Source organism: Lithobates pipiens, unplaced genomic scaffold, assembly GCF_037356315.1.
Source record: "Lithobates pipiens isolate NorthernLeopardFrog02 unplaced genomic scaffold, aLitPip1_a1.2 Scaffold_13, whole genome shotgun sequence".
In the NCBI taxonomy this organism is placed as follows: domain Eukaryota; kingdom Metazoa; phylum Chordata; class Amphibia; order Anura; family Ranidae; genus Lithobates; species Lithobates pipiens.
The window spans coordinates 4509488-4536481 of record NW_027507718.1 but is presented as its reverse complement, the minus strand read 5'-3'; the positions used below and the strand labels follow the sequence as shown (position 1 = coordinate 4536481).

Here is a 26994-nt window from a genome sequence, read left to right as displayed (position 1 = left end):
GCTATCCATAAATGGAAAAAAAAAAAAGGTTTTGCCTTTACAATTTTAATGAACACTTTGCACCCTGCTATTTTATTTCTCTTGTACCAGTTTAGAAACACCTAATGTTTGTTTACATTAAAATGTCGACTACTAAAGCTGACCATGAATGGATTGAAATTTGGTCAGTTCAGCATGGACCAGCAAAATTTCGATTCATTTGTGGCTACTGCAACTAAACAGAAAATTGATCTACCAATCAATTTCAGTTCAACCACCCTGCTAGAAAAAAAAAAAAAGCCACTCAATCAGCGACTGCAGCCAATTACTGCATGCTGATCTGTGTATTGTGATAGCAGGGGAATCCGCTACAGTCAGAATACAATAGCGCAGTGGGGAGGATTTCCCCCATTTACTTCAAATGTGTGTATGGAGGAATCCATTACGTTTTTGTTGTTGTTTAGCTCACTGGTTGAATGGAAAAAAAAAAAAAAAAACAACAAAAAACAAACAGTGTATGGGCAGCCTAAGATCTGCTCTGAAACATTACAGTGCAAATAACTTGATTTGCACAAATTGATTGCATTGTACAATGTCTTTCTATACCTTAAAACTCATTGGATAAAACATTGTAAGGCAACATGATCTACTGTATAACACCTGTACCATTTATTTCATTTTATAAAGAAATATAATTTAACTGTATGATGATATAATAACTAATATTTACTGAAATTTGGAAAACTGATAGGAGGTGATAAAAAGTTCTTAACGTGCTTCTATATTTATCACGTTTATAGTCTATTTTTATATATGTGTATTTTTAGAAGTCAAACCCATTGTTTCTCCCAGTTGACTGTTTGTGCACATTTATGCATATCAGTGTATGTGCATGTACTAAATATAAATACATGAACATGGCTTTTATTCATATATCCTTGCATAATGACTATTTTTTTATATTACAATGTACCCTGATGAAAGGGGGTGGGGGGGGGGAGTAATATGTGGCCCAAATGCATTGGCTCTTGTATCCAGTTAATGTTTAGAATAAAACCTTACTTTGAATTGAGATTTAAGTGTCACACTAAAATATTCCAATATCTTATTCTGAAGTTATTGTGGTAGTTCCTCAGAAGCCTCTTGCATATTACTCAGATGCCTCACAGAGGCGCTATTAGGTAAATTACAGTTTGAAAAAGTTGTGCTAACCGATAACTGGCCTTTACAGCAAGGAGCACATGGAAGTGCAACCTATGTAAAAAAAAAAAAAAAAAAAAAAAAAACACCTTAAACAGCCAGCCTGCAACAAATCAAAATTGACCCTAACAGTTCACGTGAAAAACGAAGGGTTTCATTTGTACACATTTGTGAATATATGCGTATGCTGCAGCGGCCACGTCACTGCACCCCAGTGTACTGCAGGTTTAAACTTTATAATTTGAGAGTCTTCACATTTGGAGCACACATATAATAATGGATAATTTAAGGGCAGGTATGCCTAGCGGGATCCTACGCCTCAAAAAGGCACAAGGACATGGTATTCAGTGTGCCAGTAGCAAAGGGTCACCTACAATTATCTTAAGGATCTAGTACCATCAATCCACTACTTTATGCACCCATGGGCTGTGTTTTTTTGAGTAGCTTTTTCTTCACTTGATGTCTTGAAACACCAGAAAATGAAATGAAACCTCTCCAAAGAAAATCCTCTTTTGGACAGCTGTCACTCGAACAAGCATCACCTTTTTATAATGTCCCCCTATTACTGTTTCAGGGACAACTCCTTGGATTTTCGTCCCAGTGAGAAGGGTTAATTGTACAAATCTCTAAAGGGTAGGTACACAGACCACATTAAAAACCTAAAAAAGGTTCTAACCCTACATTTTCATATTTTTACTTTTAGCATAGTCAAAAAAAAAAAAAAAAAATTATGAACAACATTAGGGAGGTGTGCATAAAGTGAAACATAAAAAACAAAGCTCAAGGTCCCCCCAGCAATTTCATACCAGACTGTTAATCTGAGCCTGCAGCCCACTAAACCATACCAAGCTACATGCCCTCAACATGGGAGATCCCCCCCCCCCCCCCACCAAACCGACGAATGATCGATCCTGCTGCAACGTAAATCTGAATGACAGTTTCCTGAGATTTCATCTATGTAAGGGAAGGGGTGGGGGAGGGTAGTGACATTATTGCCTAAATAACAGTGGCCATATTGAGGTAGTGATGTCACTGCTGTCCCTGCCCTTTTGCTTATGTGGCAAGGATTTCTAGTGACATAAGTGGTACCGAGTACTGCTTCCTTGGGAACCAGTGAGTGCGGGAAGCGGTCATATATAGGACAGTAGAAACATCACTATAGGATTTTCAGATGCAGAACAATCCGTTTGTTCATTCCTCTGAGGTAAATTATGCCATAATGGCCAACTTATCTTCATTATCTATGGTACCTTTAGGATATCCCAAATATCCTCTATTACAAAATAGTGGAGATAAAATTAACATACATCATACCATGGCTTTATTTTTGCGAATCCAGCACCACACAAACTGAAACTGTAAAAGGAGTACTTTATTGTAAACTTACAGTATATAAAAACAGAATATTTGCTTGCAAAAACGTTATTTTTGGAGGTTATGACAGAAAATATGAATACAATTTCCAAAGTGAAGGATAATTACCTTCTTAGGGCAAAATTTACTATATACTCCCTACTTTTTAAGAAAACTGTATTTAGTCATCTCCTTCCTATTACAGTTGACTGATATCTCACTAATGCGATCAAATGTCATGGTCCATAGACACTCAAGGCAGAGGGTGGAAAGGCTGAACAATACTATTGCCAGAACTATGCCTGTATATCTAGGACCAATGACTAGAAGAGAAATGAAAATCCTGTTGATTCTGCTAGCAGTTTAGTTTCTAGGTATACAAGTACAAAGTGGGTGAACTGTACAGAAATCCATAGAGGTTTTAATTTTCTACCCTTCCACCATGGGTTGAAGGAAAGAAAAAAACGACTTGATTCCTCCATCAACATAGTGCTATTGTGATCTGCCAGATGGGTGGCAGGGTACAGGGGAGCTTTCCCAGCTGGGAGAAAACAGTTACTGCTAGCAGTAATTACATGTAAAAATCTGATTGGCTGGTTGTACCCAAATTAATCAATAGATTGACATGGATACAATCACCCTGCTCATACATGGATTGAATCTTGACCAGTCCAGGCTGAACCAGCTATGGCCCACATGGCTATGCAGAAGTCTGGCTCTGCACCTCCTGTTTGGTTAAGTGAATGACTTTAGCCAAAATTAATCCATTGCAGGACTACCCATTTCACCTTTTTGACCAAAATTAGGCTAAAATCTAGCCATATGCACCGCTTTTGAGAAATTATCTTTAGAAAATATCACATGGCTTTGTTTTATAAAAAGTTAAATTGATAATGTCATTGCTGACCTAAAGATGGCATGGCTTTGCAGTTAAAGCCATCTTGCTGACAACTGCCATTTTCTTTTTTCTAGGTGCACCAAAAAAGTTTTTTTTATTTATTTATTTTTTTATTGAGAGATGCCAGCATGGAATAAAAAAAAAAAAAAAACAACAAAAACAAAAAACAAACAAACACTTTTTGAAAGGCTAAGGTTCCTCTTTTCCTCAATATCTATTCTATTCTTGGCATGAGAACATGTCCAGGAAAGTTAAAAAAGGAAAAATTTAAACAAAGCAAAAACTATCAATTTTGTTCATACCTACTCCTGCTCAGGTAACAGCTGTTAACAGTGTGATTTTTCCTACAGTTCATGTTTCTCGGACAACTGTCACCAGACGGTAAGTGAGAATGAATCATCCCCAGTGGGGACAAACAGCAATCAAAATAAAATGCCTTTTTAAAAAATATAGGTTTTCAGGGTACACATAAATGCAAAATTTGCAAGTACAATACAGTATCCTTTCATTAAAAATGTTATTTAAAAATAGAAATACGTAAAACACTTGTCATGGAAAAGTGTAAGATTACATTTTTTTCAATAAATATGTTAAAATGTCTATATATCATTATACAGTTATTTTACAAACATGGGAAGAGAACGTTTCAATGAAGTAACGGAATAGTTGCCATAACCAGAAAAACAAGGAGAGATATTGGCGACATTGTAAGTCCTCCAGACTGTACCATTTTGACATCTTCATGATATTCATTTGCATCTATGGAAAAAAAAATAGAAAAAAAAGTAAAAAATTACTTCACAGTTCAGTTTCTGTAGCCAAATTGAGAAAAAAAAAAAAAAAAGAAAAAAAGAAAGCATAGGCTTAAAATACAAAAGGATATGCAATGACTGTTGGCATTTGTACAAAATAATGAAACCGTTGATTGCTGATGGGTATATAAGGCAGGAAACCCTATAGAATTGCAAATTACAGATACTTAGCAAACAGGACAAAAGTCTTTTTTTTTTTTTTTTTTTTTACAGGGAATTGGGGCACTTTATGCGAATGAAAGGTGTTCAGTGTGTGCAGCTGATTTCTGAAGCTCCCTTTGTAGTCATAAAGGACGTTTGATAAGACAACTAGTGCCTTGTCATTTTCCTGCTATGAAAAGGGCATAAAATGCATGACAGCAGTGATTGCCTCCATATGCTCCTATTTTCTCACATAATCTAGTTTATCTGTCCATCTTAACCCCATCTGCAAGGTGACAAATGGAATCCAAGAAAACTCATACCAGAATGACATTTTATTGCTTGCAAAATTCAGGTGCAGAGCCAGCTTGTGTCAGAGGCAGGGCAATTTCACTGTGTAGCCAACATTTTTTTTTTTATTGTTCCTTTGTTTTGGATCTTATTCGACAGGCTTCACTGATTTTGAAGCCAATATTTCTGTATTTAAAATTAAGGGAATTGCTAATGAAAAAAAAGATCTTGTTATGGCCATTGGTCAAATGATCACCACATATCTTTAAAAATCTTTGATTTATTAAAGTCTCCAACTACAATTTTTTTTTTTTATCAATCCAGCAATGCTGGGATATGTTTTTTTCCGATGTTATAGCTCATTCAACATTTATTCAGTGTTGCCAGTCTTCAGTATTTTTACTGGCAGCAAGAAACCCCCCCCCCCCCCCCCGACAATAAATGCCAGTGACTGGTAAAGGCTGCCAGTAACAAAATATGGCTGCAACGCTCAGGTCATGCATGCGCAGTTCCAGTCCGAAGCTGGCTGAGACCATCCGAGTGCCTGCTACACAGTGTGTACGGGTGACGGGTCTGGCAGAGGTGGTGCCTAAACATGTTATGTGATGTCATGGTGCAAGTGAGCCAAAACGGAGCAGACAGAGCCTCGTGTGCGGGACAGAAGCGTCAGTGCTGTTCGGACTAAAGGAACCACCTGGCATGGAAAGAGACCGTCACTGTGACTCAGGAGGGACATGTGTCGGTGAGGCGTCATCTGCAATGCTACACGCTGCTATCGGTGTCACGTGAAAGATAAATTTCATGTGTGTGTGCCTGCCCATTCTAATTTCTTACCCTGCCGAGTCCCTTCCCTGAGCTACTTACTATATTGAAAATAAAAATAAGAAAAATGTGTTTTTTGCCTCAATTGCTACCTTAAAATCACATTGCCAATTCCAGATTGTACTTGTTTGTAGCCTAAATGCTGACATTTGCACTTAGAACTAATTTGGAAATGCCATTAAAAACTTGGCTGTGCCAGAAACTTTTAGGTGTTGTGTAAGTAAATTTTGATCATTCTAGGTGGGCAACACTGCACCGATTTCATACCCGCACCACCACTTTGATCCAAATTGTGCAAAAACATTTGTCTCCAGGAAAATGTGGGGGGGGGGGGGGTTAAGCACTCCTTTTAACGTTTTTTTACTGCCGACAACAAAAAATAATAAAAAAAAAAGGGAAAGAAGGCAGAACATACTTTCAAAAACATTGCTAAATGTAAAAACGGTTCATGTAAAGGAGCTAGTGGCTGTGTCATAAATTGAGAGGGTAATCAGAATTTGGATATTAAAGTTGCACTAAAAGCACCATGATAGGTCTACAGACATGTCATAAAGCCCTCACCTCTGTAGTAACATTTTTTATTTTTCTTGGTTTTTGCAACCTTTAAAATCCCCATTTTATCCAAGTATTTTCAATCAGCTGTATTTCCATGTTTCACAGATACCAACACTGTAGTTTATGATAGAGGAAGAGATACTGGTGTGCACTATGTATTCATAATGTGGTCACCTGCAAATTATGATGGAGCCACCATTGTCACAGGGTGTGAGAACACATACTCACATATGTTTAACAATGAAGGCCCCCCCCTCCTTAACGTATTCCACTGAAATCCCTAGTAGCTAGCACGTTGAGAAGTACATGGTGCATCAAGAAAAGGATTTCAATGAATAGATCACATAGTGGTGACATAGGTGATCCATGATAGCCAATGTTATGAACACATTCCTGAAGCGAGATCTCTCTCTCTCTTTGCCAGTGTGTAAGCTGGCCAGCCTTTCACTCCATAGTGATGCTAAACAATGGATATGGATTGGAGAGGCAGGAAAGGAGGAAAGCCGGCAGTGCTGCAGGAGAAAGGGGCACACAGGAGGGCCTGGACAGCAAATGAAAGGGACACATGTGGTATAACCAATCCCCCTGCAGTGCAGCCGGAGGGAGGGAGAGAGAAGAAGCTGGCAACACTGCACAGAAGAGGATTGCTGCCTTTAAAAAGACAGTACAGTCGGCCCTTCTGCTCAGTAGGTGCCTGCCCCCCCTTTTGAACTGATGGGGCCCGGGCCCAGTGCAGAAGGGCTGGCTGTATGGCCTTATCAGCAAGCAACCCTTTATACAGTAGATAGACAAAACAGAAGCTGATGGGTGATTAAGGCTATATTCTCACCTGAACGTAACATTTTTAGGCAGAAAGTCCTACATTTTTGCCGCAAATTTGTACAGGTCAAAAATGTCACCAATGTAAAAAGCAGAAAAACGCCTGTAATCTGCCCAAAAAGAAGCATGTGTACTTTTTGGAGCTTCAGCCATTTTGCTTCAGATGGCAGAATGCTCAGATGTGAACTGGGGCCATTTAAATGAATGGGATTTTGCAAACTTTTGAGATGAGCGTTTTACGAGCTGAAAACACTCAGGTGTGAATGCAGCCTAAATCCTATTTTATCAACCACAACTTACTGGTTTTTGTAAACAGTATCTTCTGACCACCTATGCAATGACCTAAGGATACTAGCCATACATCAACGATAATCACGACCATCTCCAACTGTTTTTTGGCTAGATATCATAATATTCTCATGTCTGACCAACTGAGATTGGCTCGTGGGAGAGATACGCAAGAACAGTCCAATTACTGTCACCCTCACAGAATCCTCTCCTACTTATGTCATGGCACAGACATAAGTACCAGGTCAACCTTCAGGAAAAGACATCTGACAGTCACCTTATACCTGTCATATTAAAAATGGCTGATAAAGGAACGGGTTGTACAGCAAAGAAAAGAAAAGAAAAAAATAAAAAAAAAAACACCCCTCAAATATCTTAGCCTCTGTGCAGTGAGTACTAAAGTATAATTTTGAAAAAAGCATTAGCAGCCCATTAGATATTTTTTTTTTTTTTTCTGTTAACAGTTATTTTAGCTGAATTTATCATCATAGGTATATTCTCAAAATAATAGGATTAGCACTCAGTAAGCTACAAGACACTGCTGCTGTCAGGAATCATTTCAGTCTCATTCTTGTAAACCTATCTCGTATGTTTTTCATGTCAGCGTTGCTTATCAAAGACTAACATGTTCCAACTAAGCACACATTGGATCAGTTGGATTTTCTGAAATGACAAAAACAGAAGACAATCATTTCCATTAAGCAGAGAAGATCGCCACAGGCGCTGTTTAATTCCAGCAGCTTATTGCTACATCTACCCAAGAAACATATACTTATTTGTACACGTTATTTTTATGGTATATAAATGCCTATACCTTAAACAGAGCTTTTGTTACACAAATAGATTACAAATCAGTGACAATTTTTCTTGGCTGCTTATAATTGAAAACTTCTATATGTAGACGTACCACAGTCCGCGGATGGAAAACAATACATAGTTCCATAAAAACATCTGCATAAAGCGCACTTTCTTGCCAGCCAATGTCCATTAGCTACAGAGCCACAATGCCTGCATGGGAGAAAAGAGAGCAATGATCAATTCAATCTTTCCAATTTAAGAAAAAAAAAAAAAAAAAAAAAGTGGAAGGAAGGCTTTAGATATAGTTAGCTCAACACTTACTCGTTCCTTGAGTCAAACTCACAATACCTTCCAGTGAAATGCTTAGGGCAAGCGCAGAAACTGCCTAGTATACAAGTCCCTCCATTCTTACAGCAGTGCTTGTCCAGTGTACTGGCTGAAAAAAAAAATATATATATAAATAAATAAAAAAAGAAGAGGGAAGACATTTTGTATGACCCATAAAACCATCAGATACTATAAATGAATCATAAATATATACAGTAAAATATTGATTGGGCAGTGCCATGCATGTCTACCCATTTTTACACAAACTTTAGATCACTTCCCCCCCTCCCCCCCAGCAGAAAATGGGTAATATCTGGGACATAAAATGGGCAACTTGAGACCTTAGCAGATGCCTCTGGCTCAATGTTTGCTCAAGTCTACTGTAGTGGTTATTGTATTGTTCAGTAGTTGGAACATACTATGTAGTATGAATGTAAAAATGTATGTGAAAGTGAGGAAAGGTTATCGTTATGTCCTCCACATGTAGAACGGTTAAAGTAGCCACATTCCTTTGATTATTCCATTTGTGCATGCACAAATCAGCCATCAAATTATATCTCTAACCAAAGATTGTCCTACAAACAATTGTGCATGTTCTGACTTTTGAAAATGGAAAGGGTGTGTCCCAAGTGAAGTAGAATGTAGGGCATAGACAATAGAAAATCAGCTAAGAAAATCCATCTTGGCTGATCACTTTACCATCAAGGGCTAATTTACAATTGCTTCAAAACAAGGCTTTGGACACACTTTGTTAAAGCTCTCTGAAAGTCAGTCAAGGTTCCTGTCACTAAATAAGATTGTTAGCTCACAGTCCTGTTTCCACCTTGCTATTGCTTGGTGCTTCAATGAGGCTTCATGGCTTTGAAGAAGCATTTTTGAAGCAAAGTAAAAGATAACTACGTTATTTAGTGACATGAGCTTTGATTAGCATTCAGAGAGCTTTAACAAAGCGTGTCCAAAACCTTGTTGAAGCAAGTGTAAATGAGCCCCAAGAGTGCCATCGAGCAGTGGTAAGAGTAGTCTTAACCACTTCAGCCCCAGAAGGATTTACCCCTTAACGACCAGAGCTTTTTTAATTTATTTTTTGCAATACCCCACTGTGTCGCTTTAACCACTTTCAGACCGGACCAATTTGCTGGTCAAAGACAAGACCACTTTTTGCGATTCGGCACTGCGTCGCTTTAACTGACAATTGCGCGGTCGTGCGACGTGGCTCCCAAACAAAATTGACATCCTTTTTTTCCCCCACAAATAGAGCTTTTTGGTGGTATTTGATCACCCCTGCGGTTTTTATTTTTTGCGTTATAAACAAAAATAGAGCGACAATTTAGAAAAAAAACGCATTATTTTTTACTTTTTGTTATAATAAATATCCCCCAAAAATATATAAAAAAACATTTTTTTCCCTCAGTTTAGGCCAATACGTATTCTTCTACATATTTTTGGTAAAAAATAAAAAATAAGCGATTATTGATTGGTTTGCGCAAAAGTTATAGGGATAGTTTTATAGCATTTTTATTAATAATTTTTTTTTTTTTTTTTACTAGTAATGCGACATTATGGCAGACACATCGGACATTTTTGACACATTTTTGGGACCATTGTCATTTATACAGTAATCACTGCTATATAAATGCAGTGATTCCTGTGTAAATGACACTGGCAGTGAAAGGGTTAACCAGTGGGTGGCAGTGTAGGGGTTAAGTGTTCCTAGGGGAGTGTTACTTAACTGTGGGGGGGTTGGGCTTTCATTTAGTGTACACTGATCTCTGCTCCAATCACATGGAGCAGAGATCAGCGTCACTAGTTGCTAGGCAGAATAGACAAATGTTGTTTACACAGCATTTGCTCTATTCGGCCGCTCCGTGAGACGATCGTGGGGATGCCCGCGGCGATCGAGTCCGCGGGTCCCGCGACCGGACTCACGGGGGTCCCGTCCAGCGCGGGAGCGTGGCGGCGTACCCCCGATGGCAGGGCGGCATCGAATATTGGATGTACCTGTACGCCAATATGCCTGCCCGTGCCATTCTGTCGATGTACATCGGCGTGCGCTGGTCGGGAAGTGGTTAAACTGACAATTACACGGCCAAGCAACACTGTACCCAAACAAAAATTTACGTCTTTTTTTCCCCCCCTCACAAATAGAGTTTTATTTTGGTGATATTTTATCACCTTTGAAGTTTTTAGTTTAGAAAAAAAAAATCTGCTATAATACATATAAAAAATAATGCATTAAAAAGCAGATCAATAGGTCTCCAGCAAGTGCCAACCTACCAGGTGGTCAATGGTGAGCAAGCACATCCACATGGATATGATGTAAGGCGCTTGGAACCAGGGGAACACCAGGAAGAGCCAGCAGAAACAACAGACTGAGCGTGTATATCACATGGATAAGAACCACTGGATAGCAGGAAAGATCTGCTGACTCTTCCTGGTGTTCTCCTAGTCAACTTCCTGGTTCCAAGCACCTTAAATCACATCCATGCAGAGGGGCTCCCTCACCATTGACCACCTGGAAGGTTGCCACTTGCTGGAGACCTATTGATCTGCTTTTTAAATGTGAGTGCATCTTTATTTTTTTCCATTTCATCAATATGTTTTATTAAATGCTACAATTGGGGAGTGGTGCTTCTCCCCCCACCTTTTTTTTCCTGTTTATCCATCTATACATTTGCAGGGGACAAAAGCAAAATGAACAATGTAATATTTGCCCAACTACCTGGAAGGTTGCCACCTGCTGGAGACCTATGGATATGCTTTTTAAAGTCATAAAAAGGGGAGTGCAGATTTATTGTTTTTCATTTTACCAATGGGTTTTAAGTAAATTGACACTTCTCTCTTTTTTTCTGTTTATACACGTTTTGCTGGTGGGAGCTTCCCCAGATCCTGCTTGGAAGAGGGATTGCGGATGTTGCCATAGTGTGAACTTTATGCCACAGTGACTTTTAAGGACTAAAAAAGACTTTCGTTCGCTTATCATTCCTATATTATATATATATATATATATATATATATATATATATATATATATATATATATATATATATATATATATATATATATATATATATATATATATATATATATTAATATTACACTTCTAAAATTAAGATGCAGGCAATTAGAAAATGGACTAAGCAATTCAATATTTCAGAAGCATAAAATACCATGGTCCATTAACCACTAGATGTGTTGCCCACCCAGATCCCTACCAACATTATCATACCGATGTAGTATAATGGGGTTGATTGGTAAATAAATGTAGCCCTGGAATTTGTTTTTCATCCCTGAAAACATGAAATTGTGGGGCACGTGCACTGACAACATGAAAAGCTTGCAACACAGGCACCATATGCCTGCAACGGACTCATTTGGAATCACATTTGATTTTTATAGTAAAGAAAACTGCTCTTCATACACCTTCATGCCCTCCACTTTAATGCACACCTTACTATCAAGTTCTTATTAGCCAATGCCTAGGGCAGCAGGATAAGACAAACCTCTATAACAACGGCTTTAAATGGCAAACTTTTCAAAATGGTATTCGCTTTGGGTAGTCACACAGAAACACAGTAAATGATAATTGCTTGTTTCTCTTCCTTATTAAATGCTTTATGTGGCTGCACTGATGACTCTTTATTTCCAGACATTTTTACAAACAGCCTTAGGCAAATGATTTAGGCTATTAATTATCAAACATTTCACTATGGGATATGGAAAATGAGAAACGAATATGTCATACATTTTAATCTACCTCTGAATATAATTAGTTGCATTTGACCTAAACCAATGTGTAATAAATACTTTGTATGTACATAGGAATTAGCAGCAAAAATAAAAAGTGGTATGCTTTTCTATTATCTACCCATATAGATAAACACAGAATTAAGCAACAAAAGCAATCAGACCCCTTTAATCTTTTCTAATGATTAATCTGAATTCCAGACTTAGTTAAATATATATTTTTTTGTATTACATATACGGAATCTGTTTTTCCTTCAAAAAGTATACACACAAAAGAGTGATGAGGAGAGAGATAGATGGATAGATATATAGAGAAAGAAAGAGAAAGACTTCAGCACAACATATGTGATCTTAGCGCTGCACCTCTCAGTAATAATGCTGCTGTATAGGAGATTACAAGAGGATGATATCAACTAAAAAAGCAGGCAATACATTGAAGTACATTTAAAGGCTATTCCTTGTTGTTGCTTGCCGTCCACCCACCGTCAAACAATGGAGGGGTGGTGCGGCTCTCATTTTGGGTGGACGTCATATGAAGTAGACCAGTATGGCCACTCACTCCCCAATCTCTGTAAAGAGATGCAGCTCTTTAAGCATGTGATTGGACACAACCAGTCACATGTAAACACGGAGATGCCGGTAATCGCTCTCATCACCTCACACTGACAGAGTGTGGCGAGGATAGACGATCAGCATCATCTCCTCCCAGGGGACCTCAAGACATGTAATCAGGGCACTGATCATCAGTGCCCTAATTACAATACCACGCCATTAGTGACAGCAAGCAGTGCCCACCAGTACAACCAATCAGTGCTGGCTATCGGTGCCACCCATCAGTGTGGCATATTAGTGCCTCATCAGTGCCACACCATCAGTCAAGGAGAAAAAAAACGACTTTAGAAAACTTACTGACATACTAAGAAAACCTTTTTTTTCCCCCTCAAAATGTTCGATTTAAAAAAAAAAAAAAAAAAAAAAAAAAAAAAACGCAGCAGTGATTTAAATACCACCAAAAGAAAGCTCTATTTTTGTGAAGAAAACGATAACAATTTTACATTGTTAAAGTGCAGCATGGCCATGCAATTGTCAAAGTGTTAAAGTGCTGACAGCTGAAAATTGGCCTGGGCAGGATGGGGGTGAAGGTGCCCTGTAGGCAAGTGGTTAAATAATGGTGGCAGACATGCTGTATGTTATGTGAGCTCAAATGCTCTCAATCGCTTTGTCCTGGTGGGAGGGTTTCAGCAGTGCTTGAATAGTATTTCCCTTATGATGTGCAAGCTCCTGCTGAAGCCTCTACTGTTAAGCCCCTTTCACACACACACACACACACACACACACACACGGACCGTTCTTCCCTTTTCAGCCATCCGTTGACAAATGAAAAAACAGACATCAATACATTCCTATGGAAAAAACAAAACAAACAGATGATCATCTATTTTCATCCGCTTCCATCAACATCCATTTTTTTTGAACAGATGAAAGCTCTATTTTTTTTCACCCATCAAAAAAATGGATCAGACGAAAAATGGATGTTAATTGACAAATTATCAGTTTTTCCCTCAGTTTTTGCATTGGTATTAGATAAAAATAAAAAAATAAATAAAAAAAAAAAACTGATGAAAAATGGATGAACTGAATGACCCTTAGGCACATCCCTATGTTTCATTGTAGTTTAAGTACTGAAGTTGGCACAAAGCTGAACTGATTTCAATAGCACTGGTACAGTATTGTCACCCGTCCTTAGGAAGTGTGGGACTTATGGTTTTGCTGACAGGATCAACAGCTTAATAGTGGACAATGCTTGAAACCATGGGCAAACTTAATGAGTACAGTTAGAGGATCTGCAGCTTTTAAACATATTTAATTGTGTTGATTTCCCATTGCTCTGTTTAATGGGCACAGAACAGCATTAACTGGAGAAATGTGGGATCAACCACTAACAGGTACTGTCACTGTTTTCCCTTAAAGTTGTGGCTAGTAGTGATGGGCTTAGTCATGTTCAGATCAAACCCACCAGGAAGCCGTCACTGCCCACTGCCAATCATAGGCAGTGAGGCATTTCCTGACCAGAAGAGGCAGCATGTGTATGTGCAGCTGCTGGTCAGGAAATGCTTTACTGCCTATGATTGGCAGTGTGTAGTGCCGGCTTTATGGCGGGTTCGCTCTGAAAATGCCCAAGCTCATTCTTAGTGGCTAATAGTATCTATATATACACAGTGCTTTGAAAAAAGTATTCATACCCCTTGACATTTTCCAGATTTCATCATGTTACAATCAAAATTGTAAATTTATTTTTATAGGAATTTGTGTGATAGACCAACACAAAAAGCCACGTAATGTATTTATTGGCAATAACATGCACTTTTTTTTTTTCCAGGGTGAAAATCGGGTGCAAATATTATTATTATTATTATTATTATTATTATTAAGTATTACACGCCAATAATTTAATTTTTGCTGCCTCAGAAGGGACGGGGGGGGGGGCAGGACGAGCTCCATCAGAATACATACAGTGAGAATCTCCTGTTTACTTGACGGCCTCTGTAATAGGAAGTCTCGTCTCTTGGACCACTGTTCTGTCTAGCAGTGGCGAGGCTGCTGCTGCATTGATGGGCACTGACCCTTAATGTGCTTCAAAGTTCCTTATTAAAAAAATTTCCAGAAGTTTCCCTCTTAAAATTAATGCGCGTGTTATACGCCAATAAATATAGTAATTGTGAAGTGGAAGGGAATGATAAATGGTTTTCCACATTTTTTGCAAATATGTGAAAACTATGGGGTGCATTTGTAGTCAGCCCCCTGAGCCAATACTTTATAGAACCACATTTCGCTGCAATTACAGCTGCAAGTCTTTTTAGATATGTCTCTAACAGCTGTGGAAAATGTCAAGGGGTATGAATACCCTTTCAAGGCACTGAACCTCAAAAAAGGACAGGTACTCATTTTCGGATACATAATAAACATGCCCCCCCCCCCACACCCCCTCTGCCCCACCTTATAACAGTAGCATGAACTCAGATACAAATATAGTTCTTCACTGTTGGGGATATGAAGCATTTTTTTCTCCATGACAGCACTGGAGAGAGGCGTTTTTTTCCCTCTAGCACAGGAAATAATGACTTGCCTATTAACCTACAGACAGGATACTATTTCCTTCTAGTGCAGGGATCTTCAAATTGCAGCCAGAGAGCAGGATGTGGCCCTTTGGTAGCCTTTATCCAATCCTTGGGTAGGATTCCTTCCCGTGATGTGAGGCATCTTCCTCCCACCGACCCAAAGTATGGGGCACTGTTCCTCCCACTGACACAAAATATAGGCCACTATTCCTCCCACCGACACCAATAATGTATTTTGTTTTACTGCTACTGACCACCAAGCCTATGGCATTGCTTACTCCTACTGGTTATAGTCCTGCCCCCCCTAATATTTGAAGGCCAGTAAACTGGCCCTTTGTTTGGAGACCCCTGTTCTAGTAAATGTGAGGTAGTAAAATAGACAGTCTCCCAACAGCTGCCAAGGAGCTCAGGATACCTCTAGCCCAGCAGTGAAGAACAGCTTGAGCAGCTAAGAGGTTTTTAAACCTGAACTCCAGGGAAGAAAATTTTTCATTGAAAAATGTTTCTCAACTTTTTATGAGCAGACATGCACCTATCCTTTACCTAGTATATAAAAAAAAAAAAAAAAAAAAAAAAAATCAAGTCTTGCTTATCTTATGCTTCCCACATTGCTTTTATATACATTTAATGTGATCACATTGTATTATCACATCTGTTTTTATGCAAGATTTGAATAAAGTTTTTATCCATTTTTGACCTGCACCATCTGAGTATTTTCCATTTTTTATATTTCCTACATTGCACTGGATTCTTGCTGACCTATTCCATTGCACGGCATTGGATTCCTGTTGAGTTATTCCACAGCAAGAGCATCGGCTTGGCCAGTTGTTGTCCCTCCGGATGGCCGCCTTTCAGTCCTGATTGCCTAAATTTGGGTTGGTTCCGTCTCCTCTTGCGCTAGTGGTTTTAGTGCTACAAGCTCACATGATACACTGCCATATGGTATTTGTATCCAACAAATCTGGTAAGAGTGTTTCATGTTTCCATCTGATTTCTACTCCTGAAGTTTTGAGATCCATTCAAGATCTATTTTGATTGCACCATTTTGGCAATTAAGTTATTCATCACTTTATTGGACTATTTAATTTGTGGGACTCTGTTATATTATTATATACATATTTCTGTGGGTGATGCCCTACAATGATTTTGCATGCACACAGATTTGTTTATGTACACTACTTTTACTTTGAACGGTTTTGTTTTCACCTTCGCATTTTTTTATTTCCGATTTCATTTATTGTCACCGTTTGAGTACACTGATAATTTTTGTTTTAATTAGCGCTACACTAATTTAACTTTTGGATTTAATTTGAGTGTTAGCTGCTTTTGTTCACAATTTTTGGTTTAGCGCAGTACTTTCCCCACCTTATTATTTTGCACATATACAAACACTTCTTTAAAGTAATAAAAATGAAAACATATGAGCTATAGATTATATTTTCTATCTCTATAGCAAATGATAAAGACATAGCTCTATTAAGTGTTCTCTCTTTATACTAAAAATCAAGCAAAGTTTTATCCAGTCATTAAGATCACAGAAAGAATGGATGGATGGTCAAAGAGTAATGCAGAGGTGAACAGTAGAGTAGATGCAGAAATCAAACTTATTTTCCTAATATACAATCTTAATGGCTTATGCAAGCCGATTTTACTAACCACTTTATACCTCATCTTTTAAAAAGACAGTTTTAATATGCGATATGTTATTTATTTCAGAATGTTTTTTGACATCAGAGGCTTGAATCGGCATGAATTAATGAAGTTGTCTCACCGTGGGGACTTCATCTGTGTGTTTTGATTTATCACAGTGTGGATACATGTCCTACACAATTCTTAGGAGATTGACAAGAAAACGTAAGTGGCAGTCATTGCCAGAGCGTGACTTACTTTTTGTGAGCCCAATAAATGGAATCTTCTCTCTAAAGCTTTTCTGCTTCTGAATCTCAGTATGGTTAAGTTGTCTCACAGGCTTCTGTGAATGTGTTTCCAGTGACAGCAAGGATCCAGCAGCTTTCATGGTTCCATTCTGAATTGCTAGTTTTCAGCAAAAACATTATTGAAATGAATTACATTTTTTTTTACATTTGGATGTTTTAGAGAATAAGATGGTGTAGAACGCATAGGAGAATTTGCAATAATTTGTGTCAGTTTACCACAAAATCATAAGATGTATATTAGGTGAAGCACGTATCCTATGTTATAAAAAAAAAAAAAAAAAAAAAAAAAAAAAAAAAAAAACACATTTACCTAAATACATATCCAGCTTCTTTAAAAGATGTGTTAAAAATTCCCTCAATAGCTCTGGCTGCAATGCTTACCTCCACTCTAATGCTATCCCCCACAGAATCAGTTTACCGGGTTGAAATGATGCCCAGTGAAGAAGCGGTGTTGAGCTTTTAAGTAATCTTGAATGTGACCTCCATTTTTTTTGATGGAATGCCCTTCAATATTTTTGGTATTGTATTAAAACTAGAAATTTGTGGATGAGCCATTAGCAGGAGCTCTCAGTGGCTTGACTCAGTCTACATTATTAACCACTTGGTTCCCACACTACATCTATTGACGTCATGGGGTTTCGGTGGTTATATCTAAATGATGCCTGAGGCCATAGACATCATTCAGATTACCGTTTTCAGCCGGCGATTCCCTACACCATAAGAACAATCATAGCGGCTGTTCCGCCGCTTGATCGTTCTTACGGGCGGCGGGGGGGACGCCCCCCCTCCCGCCGCCCTCCGGTGCTTCTACCGACTCAACGTTTCCATCGGTGAGTCGGTCACAGGATCCGCCGGCCCCAGCAAGTAATCATAGAGATTTCCGGTGGACTAGATTGTCCCCGGAGTCTCTATGATCGTTCGGAGGCCGGGCACGATGTTATGACATCACGCTCGGCCTCGGTATTCAAATTAACGGCGCCGATCTGGCTAGGAAGCCATGATCGGTTTTTTTTTAATTCTTCCCAGCCTAGAGGTGAGATGGGGTCTTATTGACCCCATAGTTCACTGTAAATAGGTCCGATCGTGCCATATTCCTATTACAAGGGATGTTTACATTCCTTGTAATAGGAATAAAAGTCAATTTTTTTTTTTAAGTGTAAAATAAAAAAAAATTTTTTTTAAAGCGCCCCTTTCCCGTGAGCTCGCACACAGAAGCTAACGCATACATAAGTCCCGCCCACACATGAAAACTGTGTTCAAACCACACATGTGAGGTATCGCCGCGAACGTTAGAGCGAGAGCAATAATTCTAGCCCTAGACCTCCTCTGTAACCCAAAATATGTAACCAGTAAAAAAATTTAAAGCGTCGCCTATGGGGATTTTTAAATACCAAAGTTTGGCGCCATTCCACGAGCGCGTGCAATTTTGAAGCGCAACATGTTGGGTATCTATTTACTCGGCGTATCCTCCTCTTTCACATTATGCAAAAAATTGGGCTAACTTTACTGTTTGTTTTTAAGCATGAAACAGTTTTTTTCAGAAAAAAACACGTTCGAAAAATTGCTGCGCAAATACCGTGCGAGATAAAAAGTTACAATGACCGCCATTGTATTCTCTAGGGTCTTTGCTAAAAAAACATATATAATGTTTGGGGGTTCTATGTAATTTTGTAGCAAAAAAATTTGGAATTTTACATGTAGGAGAGAAATGTCAGAATTGGCCTGGGTCCGAAGTGGTTAAAAAAAAATAAAAAATCCAGGAGCTATTTCTGATGCTTTCTTGTGGTAACAGATCAACCTTTCTCCCATACTGCCAGTGATTTTAGAGAGGTTAGGGTATCGGTTTTAGAACTGGGTAAGCAATGGAAGCCCACGCTTCCTTTTTCAGTAAGGGTTTACGATAGAACTCCTAATCCGAATCTGGGGGTTGAGGGCTTGCTTGGGACACATAGGGGGTTAATTTACGAAAGGCAAATCCACTTTGTACTGTAAGTGCACTTGGAAGTGCAGTTGTTCTAAATCTAAGCCCTTGTACACACGGTCAGAAAATCCGATGGACAATGTCCGATCGGACCGTGTTGTTTCCTTTGGAATATCCGACAGACAAAGTTAGAGAGCTTGGCTATAAAATTTTCTGACAACATGATCCAATCGGACCTCGTCCGAGCGTTTGTAGAGAAGTGCCACACATGCTCAGATCAAATTACGAGACCAAAGTTATTGGCTACTAGCCTGAACGTAGTGTCGTCGTAACGAATGAACGCCATCACGTTCTGAACGATCGGATTTTCCGACAACTTTGTCCTACCGTGTGTATGCAACACCAGTTTTGGACAAAATCCGTCGGAAAAAAATCAGACGGATTTTGTTGTCGGAATTTCCGACTGTGTATACAAGGGCTAAGGGGTAGATCTGAAATGAGTAGAAGCTCTGCAGATTTTATCATCCAATCATGTGCAAGCTAAAATGCTGTTTTCTATTTCCCTTGCATGTCCCCCTCATATCTACAGCGACTTTACTCTCAAGCGCACTTGTAGTGCAAAGTGGATTTTCCTTTAGTAAATAACTCCCATATTGTGCATTACCAGTAAATCATTATGGGTCTAGTTGCATGGCATTAATAAAAATATCATGTGCTTATTATACTGTGTTCCTAAAGAAGAAAAAAGTGCTACAAACACATGTAATGAGTGCAGATGGCCTTCCTATGTGTACATATAATTAAAATTTAAAAACTAAAAAAGTCGAAAAAAAATTAATGCATTGTTTTAGGGCCTAGGTAAAGAGGCTTGTCAATGAATTTTGAATGATCTCAGAGGCTTGTGAAACTGATGCCATCAAAACAAGCACAAGTGAATTTGACCTGCAGTTGACGTCCCTCTAATCTACAACTGACCAGCTTTAAGCAGGTCTTCCATTCCATAATCTTGTATGGAAATGCAAATCTCACTTAAAGTTAGCAATATACAAATATACTCTAAGTTAGATATCACTACACTTTGCCCTTGAAATAAAAACGTGCTGTTGCAACAGATTCTAAAACAGAAAAAAAAAAAAAAGTTTTCCTTCCAAAAACTGCATGTATTTAGCAAAGATTGACTAGTCACACTGAACATAAATTTGATTTAATGAGTTTTGTCTGAAGATTATGCATCATTATTATTGACATCAATTTAACCTTTCTTCCATAAGATAGACTGACTTATTTCCTGGGCAACTTTAGAAGTTGAATCATGTTTTCATACAGGTAAACAATATACTCACCAATTCCCATGTGAATGGTAGAAAGTAGCTGAAAAGCCAGGTAGAACAGCCTAGTGAATACAAAAAGAACATCGTTAATTAACTTTCATGTTCAAGTGTGAAAGGTAAGCATTTGAATACATTAATCTGACATTTCAAATAGCAAAGTTCAGACGTCGAAGTGGTTGTGCAGGGATTTAATTAATGTTACCAAGTTAAACAAGACTCTAGAAGTGGCCTGTTTAGGGATGCTAATTAATATGATGTTAGAAACACATGAAAAAAGTGTATTTCCAGTGTTCATTCTTGTGTTTAGCTGGTCATATGTCTTAGAGCAAACCAATAATGGTGATCGGTCTTTACCAGACATAACAATGGTTAAAAAATAATTACCACCGTAGTGTCCTTTAAAATATTGTGCTACACATCACTGGTTCTAAGGAAAAGAGCCAACCTTATTTCTCTTCCAATTTTAAACGGAGGAAACGTTTGCCAATGAACTGCTACCATCAGGGAAAAACAAGGAGGATCACTTAATTACCACCCCTCAATCTGCAGCACACACACACACACACACCTTTATTAAACCCTTGTGCTGCTTTGTTCTGCCAATGGGACTGGGGAAAGAAATCCCTGTAAAAGCATCATATTGACTTGCTGGAGCTTAGTCAGGGCTATAGGCTCCTTTCCTGGCCTCATGTAGCATCACTGAGCCAGACACTTGGCATCTATTGCTGTGATGAGGGGGGGGGGGGGGGGAAGTCAGATGTACCACCCTTCCTAGAAGTACTAGGTAATTTATCCTAGTCCCAGTGGTCAAACTGAGTGACACAGGAGTAAGGAAGTGTAAGCACATGTTTACTTCTATATTTCCGAGTTAAAGACCCGAAACTAGCAAATATATTGAAATATCGCCTTTGAATGGCATGGGGAAAGTTAGGTCGTCTTGTTAGAACCCATTTCAATTTTTTCTCAGTGTTAAAACTTGCTCACATTTTGAAAATTGGTGCATTGGGGTGCCATTCATGAATGGCAGTGCAATGCAGAAGCATATGTAATGTCCGTTATATTAATGTGTGTTCTGGCACATATTACTGCAACGGCTTATTTTTTTTGAACTTTTTTTTTTTGCAGTCATATGTCTCCATTAAATAGCTTCACCTTTCTCCATGTCCTCATGATTATTGTCCATGAAACAGACAGAAAATGTGAGGAATTTCTACATTTTAAAGTTATCCCCAGAAATAAGGGGGGGGGGGGGGGGCTATACATCCTCTTCGTACCTCTCCAAAACTTTTATATCAATTTTTGTTGAGAATTCTGAATGAATCCCTGGATGTGAAAGCAAAGATGTTTTTTATTTTTCATTTTCAAGGCAGTAGCATTTCACACAGCTTGGCTGGTCTGTACTAAAATACTTCAAGTTCAGGTTAAACATACACCATTTCCTGCTTCATTTTATATAGCGTATCAACACAGACCCACAAAGCTGGGACAAATCATGTTTTGGTAACTTTCTGCATAAAATCTGGTACAATGAACAAGGGGAGCACACTTCCAACGCTCAATCAATTGTTGCCAGTCACTATTGTATCCATTTCTTCTGTTAACATGTCTAAATAAGTATGCAAACTAAGAAAATATGACAGAATAATCTAAACATATTACTACAAATGATCTGTGTAGCACACTATAGTGAACACTATGTGGACTGCAACAGGTCAAGCCAAATAAAATGACATTATGTTGCTCGTTTTGGTTTGGGAGTGGTTTCTCCATTTTTGCCATGGTCAGATTTTGATACTGCAACAGAATAGTGTAGCGTTTACGGTCTCCTTCCAAACGTCAAGTATAGAAACAATATGAATGTAAGCTCTTGTCCTATGACCACCCTTTCTTCACTATCCGCTACACCAAACAGGTCAAGTATAGGAGTGTTATGGGTTGGAGTAAAATTTGGAAATGTAAAGTTGAATGTTGCCAAGATCACTGTACTCTTTTGGGAGGAAGGGGTGGTTTTCCACATTTTAAAATGTCAATTAAAGCAGCACAAAACCCTGGATTTCTCCCCGTCTATCCATCCAATGGTGCTTGACCTCTTTTGGACAGTGCTCCACTCCAGCCCTTTATGGCTAGAAATCAGAAGTAGCATATTACAAGCTTATTCTGTGTGTTTTTTTTTTTTTTTTTTATTTGCTGACTCTAGGTCACTACAAACTAGCGATTGCAATAATAGGGATGACATATTGGATCAGACACTTAAAATGTCTAATAGTATCCTGATCTCTTTAATGAAGCTCTGGTGTGCAGAATAAACTGGACCATTGACATTAAAGACAGCTGTCGCTTGCAGAAAAAGCGCTGTGATCAATCATTCTTCCTACAGAAAATAGGGCAATACTCGCTCTACTGAAGTGTCAAGATTCTTTTTTTGAAGTCAAGAGAAAAAAAAAAGTGGCATCATTGCTACCGAAAGCTCCAGGAAATAGAACTAGAAAGGATAGTGGGATACGTGTAATCTGTTAATTATACTCAACTTTGAGCTGTCCTTTGAGTTAGGACTGTACAGAAGTGCAACGGTAGCATCAGCTCAATGCTTTTGGTCTGTGTGCACCCTACTTTAAGTCCCTGCAATTTTATGAATGGAATTAGTCACTGCAAATGGCATCGCAATAGAGTTTCATTCAGTTTTATTTCAATAATTAAAAAAAAAAAAAAAAACACCAGGGGTAAAAAAGCATTCAAGTGTTTCTAAAGTCACTTTTGTTTGTTATTTAAAATAATATGCATGTTATACTTACCTACTCTGTGCAATGGCCGCACAGAGAAGCCCCGCGCCTCCTCTTCTGAGGTCCTCCTCGCTCCTTTTCTTCTCCGTCTACCAACACCTTGCTATGAGGGCAGTCCTGCGCCCATAGGCACACAGTACAGCTTGGCCCCATCCCCCACACCTTCCTAACACTATTTGATTGACAGCAGCGGGAGCCATTAGCTCCCACTGCTGCCTCAGTCCCTGTGAGTAGGGATGAGCTCAGGCGTGTTCACATAGTCCACGTGCAGAGCCCGCCAGGAAGTCGGCGCAGCGCTGCGCTAATCACAGGCAGTGAGACATTGCCCCGATGCACGGCTGCAGAGATCAGGCAATGTCTCACTGCCTGTGATTAGTGCAGCACCGACTTCCTGGCAGGCTCTGCACGTGTACCATGCCTGAGCTCATCCTTACCTGTGAGTAGAGGGAGAAAGGGGAGAAAAGATACAGCCAGGTACAGCACTAGATTGATTGAGGTAAGTATTTAGGGAGAAGGGGGAGCAAATCAAGTTGTAAAATATTTTTTACCTTCATGCATGAAGGTAAAAAATGTTTTAGCCTTTGAACCACTTTAAAAGTGTATGTCACGTTAGAACTATAGTTTCCCTCACCTCCTACCCTACTGACAACCTTTAACCAAACAGGAAGCAAGCTGACCTCTGCAACAGCTATTTTTGTCTGTGTTGTTGTTGGGAAATTCCTGTCACTTCCTGTCTGCTAAAACATTGCCTGCAGGACAGGAAGTGAGGGAAAAACCTCTCTCTTTCAAAGCATGACAATGCACTAAAAACCCAATAGGGGGTCCTAACCCTACCCACTTTATCTAAAACTAAGAAACAGCTGGAGGACAACAGGTTGAGCATGCATGCTTTAAAGTAACAATATGTCTGCACGCTTACACTACATGGCTTTTTGGAGCATGTCCAGATCTGACTGGTTCCTATACAAAACATGGAAACATTCCTCTGATGTATCTTTTCTACGTGGAGGCCTTTAGGAAACATGGAGGGGGAGGGGGGGTGGTATTTACGAAAGGCAAATTCACTTTACACTACAAGTGCAAACTTCAAGTGCAAAGTGCACTTGAAAATGCAGCTGCTGTAAATCTGAAATGAGGGGAAGCTCTGCTGATTATCCAACCATGTGCAATTTTTTTTTATTTTCCTTGCATGTCCACCTTGGATCTACAGCGACTGCAATTTCAAATTCACTTTGCCTTTAGAAAATAACCCCCATAGTTCCTAAATCAGGAATCTTCTGAGCCCATTAAAATTGTTGGCAGCGTGCAGGGCGGCAACATGTGTTGCATTAAAGCAACTCATTAAAAATAATGCGCTGCCATTCAACCAAGGGACCAGAAAATTGGACACATCACAAACCTGTAACCCAACATAGTACAGCACGCTAGAATACATTGCTGTGCCTTGTACAGCATAGGAGTTGCCATAGCTAAGGATGAGCTTAGGCATGTTCGCATGCTCCACGTGCAGAGCCTGCCAGGAAGTCGGCCCAGCTCATCCCTAGCCTTAGCACACTGGGGTGCTATTCCAAATGAACAGCACATAAATGCATGTAATTGTGTTACAGCAACACAGAAATTTAAAGTGGCCCTTAAGCAATTGTATTTGTAAACTATATTCCATGCACAAAAGATGACATGGTAAAGCTTTGCAAGGATTTTTTTTTTGTTGTGGTTTAAATCCCTTTGCGAATATGCTGCATATCTGACGTACTGAGAATAATTAAAATATCATATTAAACAAACCTTTTGTAAAAAAATAAATAAAACCCACACACCTTTTGCAACCAGGGCAAAGTGAACTATAGAAAAAGCGCTACTCTCCCCCCCCCTTCATTTTGGATAAAGCAGGAGGATTTTAAATAGGGATGAGTTCAGGCGTGTTCTCATGGACCACGTGCTGAGCAAATCCCTAGTTATAAAACAGATAGGGAGAGATAGATACACATTTTTTTCTTCGCCATCTGTGTCCCATTTTGGAGATTTCCCGTCACTTCCTGTCCCATAGCCAAACAGGAAGTGAGCGAAAATCCCTGAAAAATTAAAGGAAAATTTTTTTGAGGACCCCCCAGGTCATCAGAACTAGTGTCTCCATTGAAAGATTTCTCCTCTCTTACTTTTCTGGGGACAACCCAAGATTTGGAATTTTACTTTTAATGGTAAACAGGACAAATAGAGAGGGTGAATATCCTTAACGGGGGCACAGACAGCAATAAGATTGTATAGGTGTTTAAATTCCTTTCCACTCTATCCAAATATAAAAAGGAAACAGATTTTGCCTTTAGGTATACCTTTTAAGCTACCAGAAAAAAAAAATGCAAATATCTCATTGATGGCCTATGGACAACAACAGTGCTCTAGTTTAAATATAAAATCCATTGATCAAGGGATTTGGGCCCACTTTGATTTTTCAGTACCAAAAGAAACAGGGTGATATATATATATTTTTACAATGTTTAAAATAAGCTACAGATACAAGAATAAAATAGGAGCTTACCTGTTGGAGGACATCCTGCAAATGAACACCTAACGATACTAAAGGGAATGTCTGCAGTAACCTGCAAATGAAGGCGGTTTGTCTTTAACATTTCAATCAGTGAGTTATTCAAATTCAATCAGACTGAGACCCACTTTGGGGCACACCCAGGAAACTAAGGATTAGTACAAATGAATGCTTTATTGATATTCAAGGAAAAACAGGGAGTTCATTATAATAAATGGAAATAGCAGAGGCAGCTAGACTAGAGATAATGAATTTCACTCCAGTTCAATGCTGTTTTCTTACTAATCATGTCATTTTCTATAAATACATTTTGCAAATAAGAAAGATTTGCCCAGTAAGTAACAAGTCATATAGCTCTAGGAGCTCACCTTTTCACAAATGTGAAGCAAAAGACAGCTTAAAATAAACTGATGAAATATTCCTTGTTCTAATACGCTTAGGTCATGTAGACATTTGGCTTCCTTAAAATAGATGTTATGAACGTTGGCTAGCATTATTTATTTTGCTGTTCATACATACATCTTTTGTATACTTAGCGCATTCCACTTTTCAATATCGCTTCTTTGTTTTATGATCCCTTTTCTTGATTTACATCACAAGTACGAGAATTGATTGCCAGGGAAGCTCTGTAACTATGACTTATCAGCTGTTTATGTAAAATGCATCCAGAACAAAAAATATAGGAAAATCTAGCTATGCAGCATGACCTAAAACACACTGCAACTACGTTGTGGTGAAATTCCATTGCCTTTCAATGGGACGTCAATTTGCATACGGGGTGGGGGAGGGGGTGTACCTGCTTTTCAGCTCCAAAAAAATAACACATTTATGTTTTTTGGTCAGTGGAGGAATGTCAAGGATCAAATATAAATAGGTGAATAAGCCTGAATCCATGCAATCTTTATGTCATATAATGTACTTGGTTGGTGTTACCTTAAAAGACAAAAAACGTTGCATAAAGACACTTATGCCGTGTACACACAAGCAGTATTATGGTCAGAAAAAGCACCATTTTCCAGATGCAATTCCAATGGGATTTTGCTCAAGCTGTCTTGCATACACATGGTCACACCAAATTCCGACCTTCAAGAACACGGTGACATACAACACGTACGACGGGACTAGAAAAAGGAATTTCAATAGCCAGTAGCCAATAGCTTCCGTCTCGTAGTTGAATCTGAACATGCGTGAGTTTTTGCTTTTCCGAATTGCATACACACGATTGGAATTTCCTGCTCTCAATCTTAAGCTGGCAGAAATTCGGGCAGCAAAATTCTGATGGAGCATACACACGGTCGCATTTCCCAACAAAAAGCTCTCATCTGTCTTTTGCTGGC

General features: G+C 38.9%; 1 protein-coding gene across 1 annotated transcript; it reads right to left on the bottom strand.

Moving 5' to 3' along the window:
• Window positions 1-2533: 2533 nt before the first annotated feature.
• Window positions 2534-25768, bottom strand: LOC143975994 (teratocarcinoma-derived growth factor-like). The gene is made up of 6 exons (XM_077478520.1): window positions 25652-25768; window positions 20348-20397; window positions 17034-17180; window positions 8278-8392; window positions 8066-8166; window positions 2534-4189 (listed from the first exon to the last, which is right to left on the bottom strand). Exons 1-6 carry the CDS (start codon window positions 25663-25665, stop codon window positions 4077-4079), a joined length of 540 nt encoding a protein of 179 aa, XP_077334646.1. The 5' UTR covers window positions 25666-25768; the 3' UTR covers window positions 2534-4076.
• Between the last annotated feature and the right edge of the window lie 1226 nt (window positions 25769-26994).